Consider the following 17,008-nt stretch of genomic DNA (forward strand, 5'->3'; position numbering starts at 1 on the left):
GGAAGTTTGGAAAGATCTTGATGTCTAACCATGGGAGATTTATTAAACAGCTGTATCTAACTCAATGGATGCAGCCATTAAAAAGTATGTCAAATGTCTTTATGGACCCAAAGATGTTACTGCAGTATTACAGAGGAAAAAGCTAGGTGACTAAAACAAAACAAAAATGCACTTAAGATCCAATTTGGCAACTATGTATTTACTTACATGTATATCTAGACAAATAAATAGATGCACAGCACAAAGATGGAAACAAGGTACTCAAGATGACAGAGGCTGTCCGTGTAGCTGATACTAGGGGTGTCTTGTTAAATTTTTTCCTTTTTATTTTTATTTTCCGAGATTACTACAATAAAATATACTGCTTAACTAAAAAAAAAAAAAAAGAGTATTTCTTAGACTGAAAAGAAAAAACAGTTCCAAACTAAACTTCAGAGAGCTAAAGCAGGAAGAGCAGAGCAGGCAGGATAACAGAGCACTGAAGGGGTGGACCCACATCACACAGGCCGCCCACCCCTGCCCGGGAGAAGGCACCTCAGGGTCTCAAAGCTCTAACCATCCCCAGCCCCCATCAGAAGGTATACTTGGAGGGAAGGTAGAGCAAGTGACATTTCAAGAACACTGCCCATGTTACTTGGAGACTATAAAAAGCAAAGATATTTAAATGGGATTTAATTATACAGCCATGCACCTAGGTAGTTTCCCCTGGGGAGAAGAGACACCAAACCACTGGATGACAGAGACAAGAATTACATTTGGAACAGCCACAAGAGAGATTCAGCAATTTTTTTTATTAAATTCATCTTATTCTGGGGTCAATTATCAGGATTCTATTTGCAATATATACTGCTTAAAAAGATATGTTAAAAAATATTCAGTGTGAAAAACATGGCTATAAAACACAGTATACATTATATAAACCCGAAGTGTATTCCACATATCTCAACATCACAAATTAGAACACCTTCAGTCTCTCCTTCTCCGGCTCTTCCAGACCAGAGAGTCAAAGCCACTCCACAGTAACGCTAGCAGTACTTCCGGAACACAGCCTCAAACCGTGTATCTTCTCTCTCCTTCGTGTTTCGCCTTGTGGTATTTCACATAATCATTGTACAGCTCCTTAAAGATGTCTCTCACCCCTGGCTGCAGGGAGACCCGCAGGAACTGGATGTCCGGCTCAATGCAGAGGTCTAAGATGAGGTAAATGCCCTCCTGCAGAAGGCTCTTCACCGCCGGATACAAGGTGACCTGTCAAAGGACACGCCCTCTGTGAGAGCAAAGACACAGACCAAGCCCTCCGAAGACCTGACAAGGAGTTTCAAATTCGGCCCCCAACTTGAGAAAAGACATCCCTTTTAAATTATCATTTTGCACAGAAATAAATATTTGTATCTTAAAAGTTTGTGTTTTAGGGAAATAAAAGCCAACTCGAGTGACAAAAGCCTGGAATAAAACCTCACAAAAATCACAGGGGTAGCTTTGCTATTTGGTGAATGATGCCTAGCAGGGGCATTTAAAAAACTGGAATCTTTAAACTTACAAATCTTATGAGAGCCACCTGCACACTGTGCCAAATCCTTTGCCATGACCAATTGCATGGGAAGCTGCACTAACATGGGACAAGTACAGCAATGTTCACTGTGTGACTGACAGCCCCCTGCCCCCTGCCAGCAAGGCAGGCGGCCAGGTGGGCTCTGATACTCCGCAAATGGATCTTTGATAGGCCTATATTAGTAATTAGATATCACATCCAAACAAATCAGATGTGATTTATGATTACACTTAATACATCTTTTTATTTCTATCAACAACAGCTCAATGGGATCTGAACTTCTAACTGCCCCTGAATGGCTGAATCGGTTCTTGAGACTAGAGATGCCTTTCTTCCCTTTCTCTCTTCTGGGTTAACTAAAATCTGGGGAACAGAAGGAAGAGTGGGCAGTCTGGCTCCAATTTGGCCGTATCGGTGGATATTGCACACAGACTTTCAGATAAGAGATTCAGACTACTGTCTAGACAAAAAGCCCGACAGAGCAGCTCTACTCGCATCTGCCACAACCATTCAGGTTGCAGCTGAACCTGGCACTGAACCGTCTGAACACCCTAGGAGCTGAAACCAAAAAGCAATTGGAAGGTTCCGGCAGACAGGCCGGGGATTTGGCAGATTCTTTATTAATGTCTTAATGGCCTACAAGAGTGAATGCCCCTCTGCAAACATGTAGCTTCTGGGGAGGATATATGGTATTCACTCGGAGAAGTCAGATTCACCAAAGCAACCACTGGGAGGCCTGTACCTAAAGAGGCAGTTTGTTTCTGTCACTAAGATGGTGTTGTTTTTCAGTTACGGTCATTTTCACATGACAGCTCAAAAAATTTCTGACAATCATCTTAAGTTTTATTGTTTATGGATGATAACAACACTCAAGGACTGAAGGTGGAACTATCTGTGATTTCAGCGGAAGGCATTAGAGAAGGAAAAATAAAACAAAAAAGTCCTGAATTTTACCAGCCAGGTGAGGACCCTGTAAGTTGACCACTCATTTATTCATCTAATCAGCACTCACTAAAGAGATAACTGCACTTCCAAGAGCAAAGGAGCGGAAGTAACTGTCTCAATGACAGAACGGAGAACTGAAGCCCGCCAGTCAGAGGCCAGGGCCCACGAGCTCCACCATTCCCTCACACTAGGGCTCCTCAGTCAAAGGATGGCGCCGAGCACACAGCCCTGCTGGGTCACAGGAAGGCCCGCAGTATCTGGCCTACACAACCACTGTGCATCTTTATGTTTCAGCCCACTTATAAAACAAAGGGGAAAAACTCAGTTTCTATGACACTAAGATCACTGACCGATGAATGAAAAAAATCTCTAAGTAGCATAAAATGACCTTACACAAGATAGGCAGTATAAACTATTTACTCTAGGCTGTCAACATAGATAGATGTAAGTTTGATCTATGGATGAAAGACACCAGTGCCCAGGATTTCCCCTGGCACATCCCCAACATGACACATTACTGCATGGAGGGTACAAGGTCTGTAGGAGTCACTGCGTGTCCTGCCTAATGTGGTCTCACCAGGTCACTGCCGGACCTTCACCCATACCCACTCCACAGGACTACCGAGATTGCAAAGGAAATTCATTTAGCTATCCAGCATTTAATTTAACTTACAAATGTCTTTCTGGTCTGGAAATATTTCCAGTTCTCAGGAGAAGCCTCTAATACATATGGAATATTTTCTTCATTACTGAGTTAAAAAACAAATGAAAGTTTTAGACTCTCGCCAATGAATTCTGGGATGCTACAGCCTTAGATAATTCCCAAGGCCTTTGACTTGCAAGATTTAAAATAAAAAAATAACTGAGAAGCATAAATTAGACATGAATAATGAAGCCAGGAAACCAGAGACTTTTCATAAAATAAATCTCAGAATAATAATTAGTGACTTAAGGGTTCAAATTATCACCTCTCTTCTTGGTCCTTAGTTAAGTGATATTACTATCTCTCATTTTATTTTTCACTGAAACACAAAATAATGCCAGCTTTTCTTTCAGCAAAGGCTTATATATCAATGACTTGAGTGCCTATGAAATACCAAGATTCTATAAAAACGCTAAGAAATTCCAAGGAAACCAAACACGAAGCCCATCCTTCATTCAAAGGCTGACCTGAAGGGGTCCTCACATGTTGCCCCCACCCCTCCACACACCATGGCTCATGAGGACCCCGTGCACACCCACAGGGCAGGCTGCATCCTACAGCCCCCCCCACCCCCACTCCAGCCCCATCTCAAACCTGGCCAAGTGCCCACCCACATGACAGGCATCTGCACTGGCTGAAGCAAGCAGAGCCAGCATGCCTGAAAATTATTTAAGAGTTCTAGATTCATCCTGAAAGAGGGTCAGAATGAAAATGGATGCAATACCAGATTTTCTGAAAAAGCTCAATCTCCCCTGAGAAATCTCTTGACGTAACAAGTTTACCAGCAGTTTTAACATTATTCTTACAAGATTTACAAAGGGGGGCTATTCTGCTGAGAGCAACATAAACAACACAGATGTATATATCTACACCTGCAAAAGTAGATACACCCAGAAACATACTATATTCTAAGCCTCTGACATTCAATTTAAACCAAATAAGATATGAAGTCTTCACTTCACGGGTCACACAGGGTCTTGTGGAATTTTGGAAATAACATGCTAACATTCCAAAGTGAGACCACTGCTGAACAATGAATTAATTATCCAGAACATGAAATCAAAGAGTCAGGTTAAATAGGACAAAGGTACTTTTGTTTAATGGAGCTGAATGAATCTGCCAGTATCTCTACCACGTCATCTACTTCGAGTGTCTGAGAGCAGCTGACTCACATGCACGATGCACTCCAAGAGGATAAACCCAGGAACTCCTGTTGTTGGGGGTCCCAAGACCCTTCTTCCTCATCACCATTAAGCCTAGCCCTAGGAGAGCTCCTGTTCTTAAACCTAGGAAGCATTTCAGCTTGCTCATTACTCAAGAAACTGACCAAAACAGGCCCCACAGCTTCTGCTGCAACAAGAAGGGAGAGTTAGCCGTCATGGAGTGCCTCCTAGGTACCAGGCAGCACCACCAGCCCTTTGAATGTCTCCTCACTCAGTCATCCTGGTAACCCTGCAGGGCTGCTGTGGAACCCTACAGATGGGCAGGACAGCCTGCTATGATGCATGGTTTGGGACCATCAGGCCCAAGATATCGCATGCCACTCTGGTTGAGAAGCCCTGCTACCAAGGACTATAAATGAAAGCACTTGGTGAGAGGGAGCAAGCTCTGTTTACCTTCTGCACCTCCGTGACATACTGGGCCACCATAAAGGGGGAAAACACCGTGAACTCTTCAGCCCGAGTTGCAATGTGGCTGTACATCCTTTCCACCAGGCGGGCACACTCAAGGGCCACCGACAGATCATCTGTGCTTCCTATGGAAGCAAAGTGTTTCCAAACTGATTAGTCCAAAACCCATGCATTTTAACCCTTCTAACTTTAATACAGCTGAAAATTATTCAAGTCTTCCCTTTTTCCCAGACTCATTGTCTTATTTCACAGACAGAATGAGGGAGAGATAATATGTCCAAATATTTATCTGTATTACAAAGGAAAGAACACTTAAAATACTCGAATACATGTGTTTTTTTAGGAGTCTAGAAGAATCAAAAATTTTAAGATGAAATCTATGATTGCTCTATATTTTAAAAAAAAGGTGAAAGTCTCTAAGAAAGGTTTAAACTGGAAAATTATCTTTAAAAAACAGTTTTTTACATCATATGACTTTAAAGATAAGATGGTCTAATTAGGGGCACCTGGGTGGCTCAGTCGTTAAGCGTCTGCCTTCGGCTCAGGTCATGATCCCAGGGTCCTGGGATCGAGCCCCACATCGGGCTCCCTGCTCAGTGGGAAGCCTGCTTCTCCCTCTCCCACTCCCCATTCTTGTGTTCCCTCTCTCGCTGTCTCTCTGTCAAATAAATGAATAAAATCTAAAAAAAAAAAAAAAAAGATGGCCTAATTATACCTTTGCCTCATGTTTCAGATATCATGCAGGCAGATATAAGACTCATATAAGACTTCTTATGACCTTGAATATATAAACATGTTACATATTTGCAATTTTTCTAGATACAATATAATTTTATGAAATTACATAAATTTCTAACATTCACTGGACATTTCAACAGGCAAGTACTTTAGTGCAGCACTTGAGTATCTACTCTGTACCATTTCTTCCCTCTTTTCAGAGTGCTCAGCACATATATGCAGTTCAGTGAATACCTGGCATTTATTATTTCAGCTATACAGTTAATGTGTGGTTATTAAGAGTGCCTTAGATACCAACAAGAAAAGAGTAAACAGTTAAAACTCTACTCAGTTAAGCTACGAACACATCAGAGAACCCAGTCTTGGCAGATGGGAGGTAACTGAGCTGCACCAACATGGACACAGCAGAGCCACACTCATGAAACATGCCCCCACACTCCCTCAGAACACACGACAAAGGACACATGGCAGCGTGTGACAAGGGCTCTGCTCCCCCACTGCTCAGCAAGGGCTGGACCAGGGCCTTCCCTACACTGCCATTTCCCAACTCCTGTCCAGGCAGATATCACTAGTAAAAACAGGGACTCTTCTTGCTGAGCTCAAACAGGACCACGACCTTAGCGGCCTCAACGCAATGCTACAGCTAGCCACCACCAACTGACCAAGGCTAGCTTGGGAGATGGAACCTGTTTCCCTACCCTGTTCCTAAACATAGTCACAATTTTACACTGGCACCAATATTACATCGCTCTGCACCAGGGCTGGGAGAAAGCAAAAGACCTCATTGTGCCACTGACTGATCTCAAAACCAGGCAGAATAATTTGGGAATTATAGTCCAGTGTTAACTATACCTTTCTCTTTTCTCAATAGTTTAAGTAGCGTAAATCTACAAGTCAGAACCCATCGAAGTGGTTCACCCAGCGGGGAAGGGGGCTGAGTACCACTCATACGTTTCTAGTTAGTCCTGAACTGCTGCCACAGGCTCTTCCCAGACACCCTCCAAGTTGAGTTATAAAGCCTCCTTGTTGGTCCCAGAGCATTCCATCAGGTACCATGCTATGCAAATTTGAAACAACACAATATAGAACACCTCAATTTACATGCAAATTTTTAAATAATGAGACTCTCCCCCAAATTAGAAATTTAGCAAGAATCAACAACCTTCAAGGCTGAAAACAAGCTGTACACATAATTTATGCTATCACCATATGGCAGCTCACTTCATTGGTAAACAAACACAACCCTGCCAAGATAAGACTGAAATGATGACTTGCCAGACCTCATCCCTTTAATAAAATGAAATTGATTTTATTTATTTATTTATTTGACAGACAAACACAGCGTGAGAGGGAACACAAGCAGGGGGAGTGGGAGAGTTGGAGAAGCAGGCTTCCAAGCAGGGAGCCCGATGCGGGTCTTGATCCCAGGACCCTGGGATCATGACCCGAGCCGAAGGCAGACACTTAACGACTGAGCCACCCAGGTGCCCCTTGTCGTCACTTTATAACCCCTCTACATGAGAATAAACATTTCCTGAATCTAGATACTTTTTTTCTTCCCCAGGAAAAGAACTATTTCAATTAGAAAATCACAAATGCACTCATTGTTTTGGACATAGCAAAATAAAAAAAATGGTGACAGCTTGAAATTTTTTAGAAAATTGTTTTGGGTATTCACTTAATGATCTGAACATTTCTTACTTAAACTCAACTAAGTGGTTTTATTTTCTGTAACATAAGAGACCGGAGACAACACAAGATACACACAATTGAAATCATGTATCTGATACTGTTACTTTGCATTACCTTTGTCTTTCTGCCTCCCTTCGTGCATAACTGAAAACACCAATCTATTGAAACAGTTCAAGAAGGAAGGAATGGCTTTCAGCATTACCTGTAATAATAACAGAAAAAAAGAATATAAAAACATGTAATTGCTTATTTCAAGCTCTACTTTACTTTTTTAAACTCTTATTTAGGGGCGCCTGGGTGGCTCAGTCGTTAAGTGTCTGCCTTCGGCTCAGGTCACAGTCCCAGAGTCCTGGGATTGAGCCCCACATCAGGCTCCCTGCTCAGCGGGAAGCCTGCTTCTCCCTCTCCCACTCCCCCCTGCTTGTGTTCTCTCTCTCGCTGTCTCTCTCTGTCAAATATATAAAAATCTAAAAAAATAAACAAAAATAAACTTTTATTTAAATTTAATTAATTAACATATAATGTATTATTGGTTTCAAAGGTACAGGCCTATGATTCATCAGTCTCTCATAATACCCAGTGCTCACTACATCACATGCCCTCCTAAATGCCCAACACCCAGTTACCCCATCCCTCCACCTCCCTCTCCTCCAGCAACCCTCAGTTTGTTTCCTATGATTAAGAGTCTCTTGGTTTGTCTCAACTTTAAATGAGAGCATGTTTATTTCCTTCTTAACCATATCTATCAGGATGTTCAAAACATCGTGACAACTTCTTTTTGCCTGAACTTTCTAGGGAAATAGCTCACCCACCTTCCTTGACTCTTTAACATTTGTTTTAATGGTTTGGGATAGGGCTCCTAACTTTAGGAATCTAATGGAGTGATCTCAGTTTAGGATCCGCTTAATCTGTTACGATAAGCTGTTACCAGTGCATTCTGGAAATGGGTAGAAATAAATAACAGAAGCAACAATAGCAACATATTCAAGTGTAACTGGCATTAGAAAGAGGTTACATAAAGCAAATCCATTTAAAAGAAGGATCCAAACTTCTCATTTTTTAGTGATGAAAAGGTCTGGTTGGGACTTTATCTTGAAGAATAATATGAAAATTTTAAAACATGTTTCTTTTATACGCAACCACCTTTTAGATCATGATCAAACCAACACACTACCCGATAAAGCAGCCATGAGCTACATGAGGTTACTTAAACTAAAATTCAGTTACTAGTCATACAGCTCCTAGGCCACATTTCAAGTGGTCAAGACACGTGTGGCCTGTGATTACTGTGCTGGACAATACAGACACAGAACATATCCAACAGTGCTTTAAAGATCTACCGGCCAGTCCTGCTCTTTTCTCAGAATTCTTAGAATGAGCAAAGACTAAATCAAGAGTTGAGATTTTTTCCTTTGCTATAATTTATCCAACCAAATTCTTGACAGCATAACATCCCATTCTTTACATCAAATTACCAACATCCACAGCATGCTCTGAAAGAAGTCATTTTTGCAAAAGTATTCCAGAGCTTCATCAAATTTCCTAAGGTCCCCTCATAAGCCTCTGCTATCATATTGATTAAAAGCACACAAATCCAGAGCCAGACTATTTGAGTTCACACCCTGGCTTAATATGGTACCAGCTGCTGATCGTTCTGCTGGGTACGCTGGCTGAGTGGACCTCATGCTATCCCCTTTAGATTTACCTAAGCAGATTCTAGCCTGGTGCTTTTCTCAACTCAACTATGCACAGGGCCAACAGTGTGATCATGCACCACATGGGGCCCCCATCCCCCACTCTAACCCACAGACAGTGAGTGGGAATATGATTATTAGTCACATCATTCTTTATTGCAACACCATGTCATTATCCCCGTCAATTTTCTCCTTTCGTTAAATTGTCTAATTCTGCTAAATGGTCATTTGTCAATGGTTCTGCAGGAGATTCCCACAGCTTTCTAATATCACTTTTCATCAACTGCATGAAATCCTGCATCTTTTGCAAGATGGGCAATTTCAGCTTGTAATTGATATGTATTGCATTTATATTGTATGGTCACATAAAAATCTAACAATCAGCAGAGAGATTTAAAACAAAGATGCTCACAAGATAGGCAGGGCCAAAGGCACTGGAGTGAGGCCCAGTGTCATGAGTGCTTAGTTTACCAGACAATAAATTTTTTTAAAAATGGCGCTGCTATCAGGTCTCTAACTTGAGAACATTAAAACACTTAAAAATATTTGAATGTGCCTGTGTATATGTGTACATATCTTATTTATGACTTCCCACGCATCACATGTACAGCAGTGGTGCAGTGGAAAGAACACGGGCCAAAGAATCAACAATTCTGAAGCTAAGATTTAGACTCAGCTGTGTGGCATTGGTCAAATCACTTAGCAGCTCTGAGCCTCAGTTTCCTTATCAAAAAAATGGACTACCATCTACCTTACAGACTTGCTGTAGGGGTGAAATGAGAAACATAGCAAATGTTCAACAGATGGCAGCTGAACTAGAATCTTTTCTGTGGGACAATTATTCCTACTCAGTTTAATTTCAAAGGTAGCATACTATAAAACTGGAACTCAGGAAGTCTCACTCCCTACACCCATCTGAGTTATAAACCCATGAAGACATCTAAGCAAGTGAGTGAGATTTCAAATGTGTGGTCTGCAAAAACAGAACAATTTGTAATGAGCTTCCTTAAATAGCTAGTATACAAACACTAAGTGTCAGACCCAACAAAGATGAAACTCAAATAGCCTGATGTGAAGATCAAACATTTTTGTGCTTGAGAAACCACTGTGACCCTGGAAATTACTGGAACCAAAATGTCTGCTTAGCAAATCACTGTCTTTATTATCCTCCAATAGTAAAGCTCTACTGCTGCTAAAATTACCCTGCCTCATGCCTTGCTCCTCCTCCTCACCTTCGGATGACATTGCAGGATGGAGAAGAGCACATTGTGCACCCGCAGGAAGATGCTCCCATACTCAGGGGGCTTCAGGTGGTCCAAAGGGACTGTCAACAGGATGCTGAAGGCCAGGCTGACATGGTGCGGGTTGCTGATGGTCTCCTCCCCCTGTCGCAGCAGGGCCGCCAAGACGTCCAAAATAGGCCCCACCACTGCCACGGGCACAGGTTGCTCCTGACAAGCCTCTCGGTTTTGCAGCTACAGGAAAAGAAGGAACAAAGGAAAGAAAATGAAGGCGATTCTCTAAAGAAAGAATATAAAAACTGAAGTAGACAGAGGTAAGAATGTCCAAAATGTACTTATGCGGTCAGAAAGCACTTTGAAGAGACAAGGAGGCCAGTGTTCAATCTCTGAAGGCGACCTACTGAGGACTTGGCCATTTTGGTCCATGCTTTTTGTTGGACTCATCAACCACGAAGAGAAATAACTTCTTACAAGAGTTGACTCATCCAATTTCTCAGAACAGGAAAACTTCACATCAGACATACATAACAATATTTTCCCAAAAAGATCATTAGTTGTATCTATAATTAAAGTTCATTTGTTACATTTCATAAAAAATCAGCTCTAGGGAAGCCTGGGTGGCTCAGTCGTTAAGCATCTGCCTTCGGCTCAAGTCATGGTCCCAGGGTCCTGGGATCGAGCCCCACATCGGGCTCCCAGCTCAGCGGGAAGCCTGCTTCTCCCTCTCCCTCCGCCTGCCGCTCCCCCTGCTTGTGCTCTCTCTCTTCAACAAATAAATAAGACCTTTAAAAAAAAAAAAATCAGCTCTAGCTAAGATGTTCAATTACTGTTCTAGAGAATAAAGAGAACAGGCTCAAGATGAGGGCTAACTCAAAGTTCTACCCCCCTAACCTGGGAGAGCTCACCTCTGACCCTCATCCTCAGGCTACAGGAGTATATAGCAGCCCTGATGCAGCCTGCTGGGGCCTCGCACAGCGCTCCCGTGGCCTGGGGACTCCAACTGTGCTGACTTCATGCTGGTAAATCTACTTTTAGATTTACCTATGTGGTTTCTGGCCTAGTGTCTCTATTAATGCAGCCCTACTGTGCACACCACTGACACTGATTGCCTAACACATGAGTCCCTCTCTCCCCCCCGCCCCAATTCCCTGCACTCTTCCTCCTGACACCTACTACACACACCAGGGAAAGATGAGATTCAGCCACTAATGCAGATTCCCAGGAAAACAACAAAGCAACAAAACAGAATAGGAGGGAACGATATGTCTACTCTTTAGATCCTTCTGCCCTGAGAAGATGCAAATCCAGGGCAATTCTCTCAGGTGGCACAAGTGAATTACAGCTGATAATGATGGTAAAATAGATATTGATCTTTCGAACCCAAGTGCAAGAATACTGACTGGAGACTCTCCAGATGGCAAAAACACTGAGACAGTCCCAATCAAAACTAGGTTTTTGTGCTAGTGAAACAAAAAGTCATGTGACTGCCATGTATATTCACCAGGTGCCAAAACTTAACAATGGGGTTAACGATTTAACAATAATCTATCTGCAACGTTACTGTCCCATTCTATAAAGCCATTCTTTTCTCACTATATCATAGATTTTAAACATATACAACCCCCCTACAAATGAACAAATGCACTAAACTGACTACAGAATTTGGTGGGGACAAAAGAAAGCCCCAGAATTCCTTCTCATCTCATCTACATTCAACAGGCTTCCACAGGAGCCCCATCTTATCACTGCACGCCTCCTATTACTGCCTGCCTAATGCTTCCCGGGCTCCTTAACACCCCCTCGCGCCACCTCCCCACATCTGGAGCTGACACCAGCATTTGCAGACACACAAAGCACATACAGCACACACACTGACAGAAAAGCATCCTGCCAGCAGCCATCATGACGGAGTGCCCAGAAACATACTCTGCATAGAATCAGAGATGGCAGAAGCCAAAATGCAGCCTTTTGTCTGCAGAGGAACAGGGGTGATAAGATGAAGTGAAATGAAGGGCACCGCTCAGGGGTACTCACAGTGAGAGCCGTGACTATCTGGGGGCACGCACACCAGAACAGACTCGCTTTCTCTCCGCCGAGTGGGCAGTTCAGGAGCAACCTGGTCAATGTAACAGCTGACAAAATGGCCTGAGAGAAAAGGGACAAAAACTTAGCAGAAATAGCCAGCTCTCTCTTAAGAAGTCCAGCTTGGGAAGAAACCCAGTCACGGGTGCTGAAGAGAAAGAACAGAAATTAGAACCTTGGTGTCAGGGCATGGACAAGACCTGGTTTGGGCTCAGTCCTGAGGGTGAGGCCCCTTCTATCACCAGGCAGCCAGGAAATAAATGCATATGAGCAGAACTGTGGCCAAGGGGAGGCCTTTTCAGTAGCATCTCACTAAACCAAGCATGCAAATGAGCCAGGATAGTGAAATAAAAGAAGACCACACACGGACACAGCGACCTAATTACAGAGATCCCATCCTGTCAAGATAGTGTGGAAAGAGGCGGCAAGCTATAACCTACCTACGCAAGAACAGCATATGCTTGTGGATAATAGGAGTCAGGGGAAAACAGGGACAAAGTGAAACAATTAGATTTGGTGCCACAATTGCAGGTGATGGTTTTAAACCATGAGGAAGGAACTATGTGGGAAGGGAACTCACTTTACTGAGTGCCTATGTCAATAAACGTCCAACCCTTGCTGGCATTTTACACCATCAAATTTCAGCCTCGTGCCAGCCCTTCCCCCCCTAACACTGCAGCCCCACAACCCATACAATTCTGGCCTCAGCCCTCTGCTCTCAGCTTCCTTCCCATCTCTCCCTCCCTGATTAGCCACACCCCTACGTATGGCTACCCTCCCCCCAGCAGCCCCGCCCTCTCCCGAGCTGGGGGCTCACTTTCCTGCCCACCTGCAGGATGCGTGTACCCACAGAGGGCCTGCACACTGGTGCCTCCCTTGCTGTCTACCTCTCACACCCACACCACCTCTGCCCTGCTGTGCACACAACGCCCTCCTCCCTCTCTCCATAGCAACAGCCCCCCATCCAAATCCTCTCCAGCTCTGAATGCTCAGGCTCCAGCCTCGCCTCCTCCATAAACCTTCTAACTGACTGGTTTAAACAGAAAAATACAGTGAAGGCTTCTCAAAGCTAGGGCCCAGTCATACTGCAAATGTACACAATGAAATCTTGCAGAGAGAGGGGAAAGAGCCACGGACAATGAGGAGGGGACTGGTGCAGAGCAGTGGCTCTGGTCCAGCCGGAGCTCCTTGCTCACATACAGGAGATGTGAGTTCTCCCTGCTGCCCCTCTGTGGCCTCGATTACCCTCTCCAGCTCTCCTCCCATCCAAATCAAAACCCAAGCTTGAGTGCTGATTATAACCGCAAGTCAAGAAGCCACTCATGGGGCAGAGAAAGCTCAGAACCAGAAGACATGGGCTGCGTTGCTGGCTCTGAGATACTTAGCTCTGTGACATTCTTCCTGTGCAAGCAGGGACATCTGACCAGTCCAGTGCACAGGGCTGTTTAGCAGACCAAATTCCAGCATGTAAACTCCATAGAGAGGCTCTCCAAAATATGTAATGCCAAATGCAAATGCAGGGCTTTATTAGCAACTACCAAATACACTACGGTGCAAAGGACTGCAGGGCAGCCTGCTAATCGGAGTGATTTTCAAACGGGATCAGGGCTATGTGACCAAGTGAAGCAAAATTTTTAAAAAGTACGATGGGAGATGTCTTACATAAGATGAGCAGACTTTAGCTTTTTTTTAATATGTCGATTATAAGTATACAATACTTAAAATTTCATATAATAAGCACACACAGCTGTAATTTGAAAAAGTTCCTCTTTAAAAAATAAGGCCCCCTTATACTAAAGTCCCAGGCCTCTCCACAGGCCAGGGCTACCTCCATAAACATCCCCTTGGGGTTTGATCTTGTGTGTTTAATTTTAGCGGTGACATCGCATCTCAACTAAGTTTCCCATTTGAGCTATTATTTATCTGCCTGCCATACAAGGGAGAAAAGGAGTACCCACCTGCAGATTGGCTTTCCACATGTTACTGATGTCTAATCCTTGGAGAATACACTGCATCACCATCCTAAAGTCCTCTGTTGTCCCAACTTCTAACATCTGGGTGAACAAGACTCCCAAATGAGGTTCAATATCCTGAATTACCTCAACTGGAACTGCAGGATCTATGTGGAGAAGAAACCAAAACTGCTGAGATATGATAGAAAAGGGGCAGGTGAAATATACTAGAATAACCACACGATGAATGGGGCCCCAGCCCTTAAAAATCATGATTCGAGAGGCATGGAAATACTCATGGAGCAAGCAGAGAAGGCGGGGCACATGCCAGAGAGCAAGAGTGCTCTGTTGCACACAGCTGACCTGTGCAGAGTGCACACACAGCACAGGGAAGGGGAAAGCCTGAGAGGATGATGACAACGGTCAGCAGTGCCGAACACTGGACTATGGAACACAGGTGACTGCTACTTTCTCCATACTTTTCCTACTTTCCTTGTACAGGTGTACCTCGGAGACAGGACAGGTTCGGTTCCAGACCACCGCAATGAAGCAAATATTGCAATAAAATGAATCAAATGAATTTTTGGGTTACCCAGAGCAGATAAAAGTTATGTGTACACTACACTGTGGTCTACTGAGTGTACAGTAGCATTACATCCAAAATACAATGCACATACCTTAATTTAAAAATACTTTCTTGCTGAAAAATACTAACCACCATCTAGCTTTCTGAGTCTTAATCACTGATCACAGATCATCCTAACAAATGTTAATAATGAAGAAGTTTGAGATATTGCAAGATTTACCAAAATGTGATAGAGACACGAAGAAGCAAATGCTGCTGGAAAAATGGTGCCAACAGACTTGCCTGAGCAAGGCTGCCCCAAGCCCACAAACTGTAAAAAATGGAGTATCTGTGAAGCTCAATAAAGAAGAGCACAATAAAATGAGGTATGCCTGTATTCTTTTGTAAAATCAGTAGGGACACGGGCGTGGCGTGGTACGTTGAGAGAGATGGGAATGTTGAAGACATTAAAAGAGCTCCAAACTTTCAGTGCCTATCTGCCTCAGTCATCCAGGTGTTTCCCACTTGATGCAGGAAAGCCTTCTTTTTTTTTTTCTTTAAGAATTTTATTTATTTGAGGGGCGCCTGGGTGGCTCAGTTGGTTAAGCGACTGCCTTCGGCTCAGGTCATGATCCTGGAGTCCCGGGATCGAGTCCCGCATCGGGCTCCCTGCTCAGCAGGGAGTCTGCTTCTCCCTCTGACCCTCTTCCTTCTCGTGCTTTCTATCTCTCATTCTCTCTCTCTCTCAAATATCTCTCCCAAATAAATAAATAAAATCTTTAAAAAAAAAAAAAAAAGAATTTTATTTATTTGAGAGTGAGAGAGAGCAAGAGAGATCAGAAGGAGAGGGAGAAGCAGACTCGTCGCTGAGCCAGGAGCCCGATGTGGGGCTTGATCCCAGGACCCCAAGATCATGACCTGAGCAGAAGGCAGACACTTAACCGACTGAGCCACCCAGGCGCCCCTTGATGCAGGAAAGCCTTCTAATGGCCCCAGGGTTTCATACTAGAGCCCAAAGTCAGAGCATTTAAGGCCCTTTATTGTCTGATGCCAGCTTACCTTCCTAGCCAAATTTCAGCCCAGACTGTTCCACATTGCCAGAATACCCTCCCATGTCTCAGTCTTTGCTCACTCCGTAAGCACTGAGGGTGGAGGGGACAACAGGCTTTGAGAGAGAAAGACGTCAGCCCGAAAGGGTCCTACAAGCTCTAAGATCCTGGACTCATGAGCTCTCTGAGCCTCCATTCCCTCATCAGTGAAATGGGCATAACAGCACTAACTCCCGTGGTTGGCAAATAAAAGGAGCACTGCAGAGTGTCCGCCACATGGAAGGCTCAACATTAGCACTCCCCACTGTCTCCACCCACCCTGCCTATCCCTCAAAGGCCACTGCCAACTACTGCTTTGCCTATACAAACTCTCAACCCACAGTCCCCTAGTTCTGGTGTACCTGACAGCATTTCACTGTCCTGCAATTTGTGTGATTTGTGTGAATGTCTGTTGACTTGATTAGATAGGTCAAAATCAACACTGCATTCACCTCGAGTAGAACATAGTTCCACATATATATGAAACATTTGTAAAAGTAATTGTTTTTTTGTGATTGAATTGAGGTAGTCTATTCTACTGTTGGAAAGCATTCCTAACAAATGCTCACTTTGACAGGGGAAACCTACCTGAAACACCCCTGAGGACACAGAGGGCCACACTCTGGTTATCCACAGCCCCCTTAACCCTGTCTCTTCCCCTCAAAGTTTTGGGCCCTCCTCAGTAGGCATTTCTTCCAGACCTCTCACTCCAGTCCCTTTTCTAGACAAAGTTTAGCAGCTCAAGGCTATGAGGCCTGAACCCAAGAGCAACACCTGAGCCCGTGGTCTGAGGGGCAGCGGGGCAGATGGCCTCGGCCCCCAGTCTGCCACAGCTGAGGCTCTGTCCCTGGAGCCAGAGGTGCCCCAAGTCCACAGACATACACTTAGGACTGAGAGGCCACCTCAAGTCAAGAGGACTGGAGGGAAAAGAAGGATCTGTTTAACAAAGGGGAACAGAGGCCAGAGCTTCAGAGCACCAGGGGCCATTTCTTAGATGCCTCATTTAGGACACTGTAGCTAGTGTTAATAAAAAACTAAATTCTAGCCTCCACTAAGGTGAACACCATTCCCTAAAAGAGTCGCTGACAGAATAAGACAGAACATGTGACACGAAAGCCTTTTCAG

At 43.9% G+C, this 17,008-nt stretch overlaps 1 protein-coding gene across 4 annotated transcripts in view; it reads right to left on the reverse strand.

Annotated features, from left to right (window-relative positions):
* Positions 1-772: 772 nt before the first annotated feature.
* The window catches only part of URB2 (URB2 ribosome biogenesis homolog), a 28,163-nt gene continuing 11,927 nt past the window's right edge, over positions 773-17,008 (reverse strand). For 3 of the 4 annotated variants that reach the window (XM_025850790.2, XM_025850789.2, XM_025850787.2), the window contains exons 5-10: positions 14,237-14,397; positions 12,231-12,341; positions 10,188-10,430; positions 7,376-7,463; positions 4,817-4,956; positions 773-1,248 (exon numbers count right to left, since the gene is read on the reverse strand). In XM_025850790.2, coding sequence (XP_025706575.1) covers positions 1,051-1,248; positions 4,817-4,956; positions 7,376-7,463; positions 10,188-10,430; positions 12,231-12,341; positions 14,237-14,397 — 941 coding nt within the window. In that variant the 3' untranslated portion in view covers positions 773-1,050. The remainder of the gene's footprint in view (positions 1,249-4,816; positions 4,957-7,375; positions 7,464-10,187; positions 10,431-12,230; positions 12,342-14,236; positions 14,398-17,008) is intronic. The other variant, XM_025850791.2, reaches the window with a different exon arrangement.

The sequence above is a fragment of the Callorhinus ursinus genome, unplaced genomic scaffold, assembly GCF_003265705.2.
Source record: "Callorhinus ursinus isolate GAN/ISIS: 27379988/994484 unplaced genomic scaffold, GSC_fseal_2.0 scaffold32, whole genome shotgun sequence".
Classification (NCBI taxonomy): domain Eukaryota; kingdom Metazoa; phylum Chordata; class Mammalia; order Carnivora; family Otariidae; genus Callorhinus; species Callorhinus ursinus.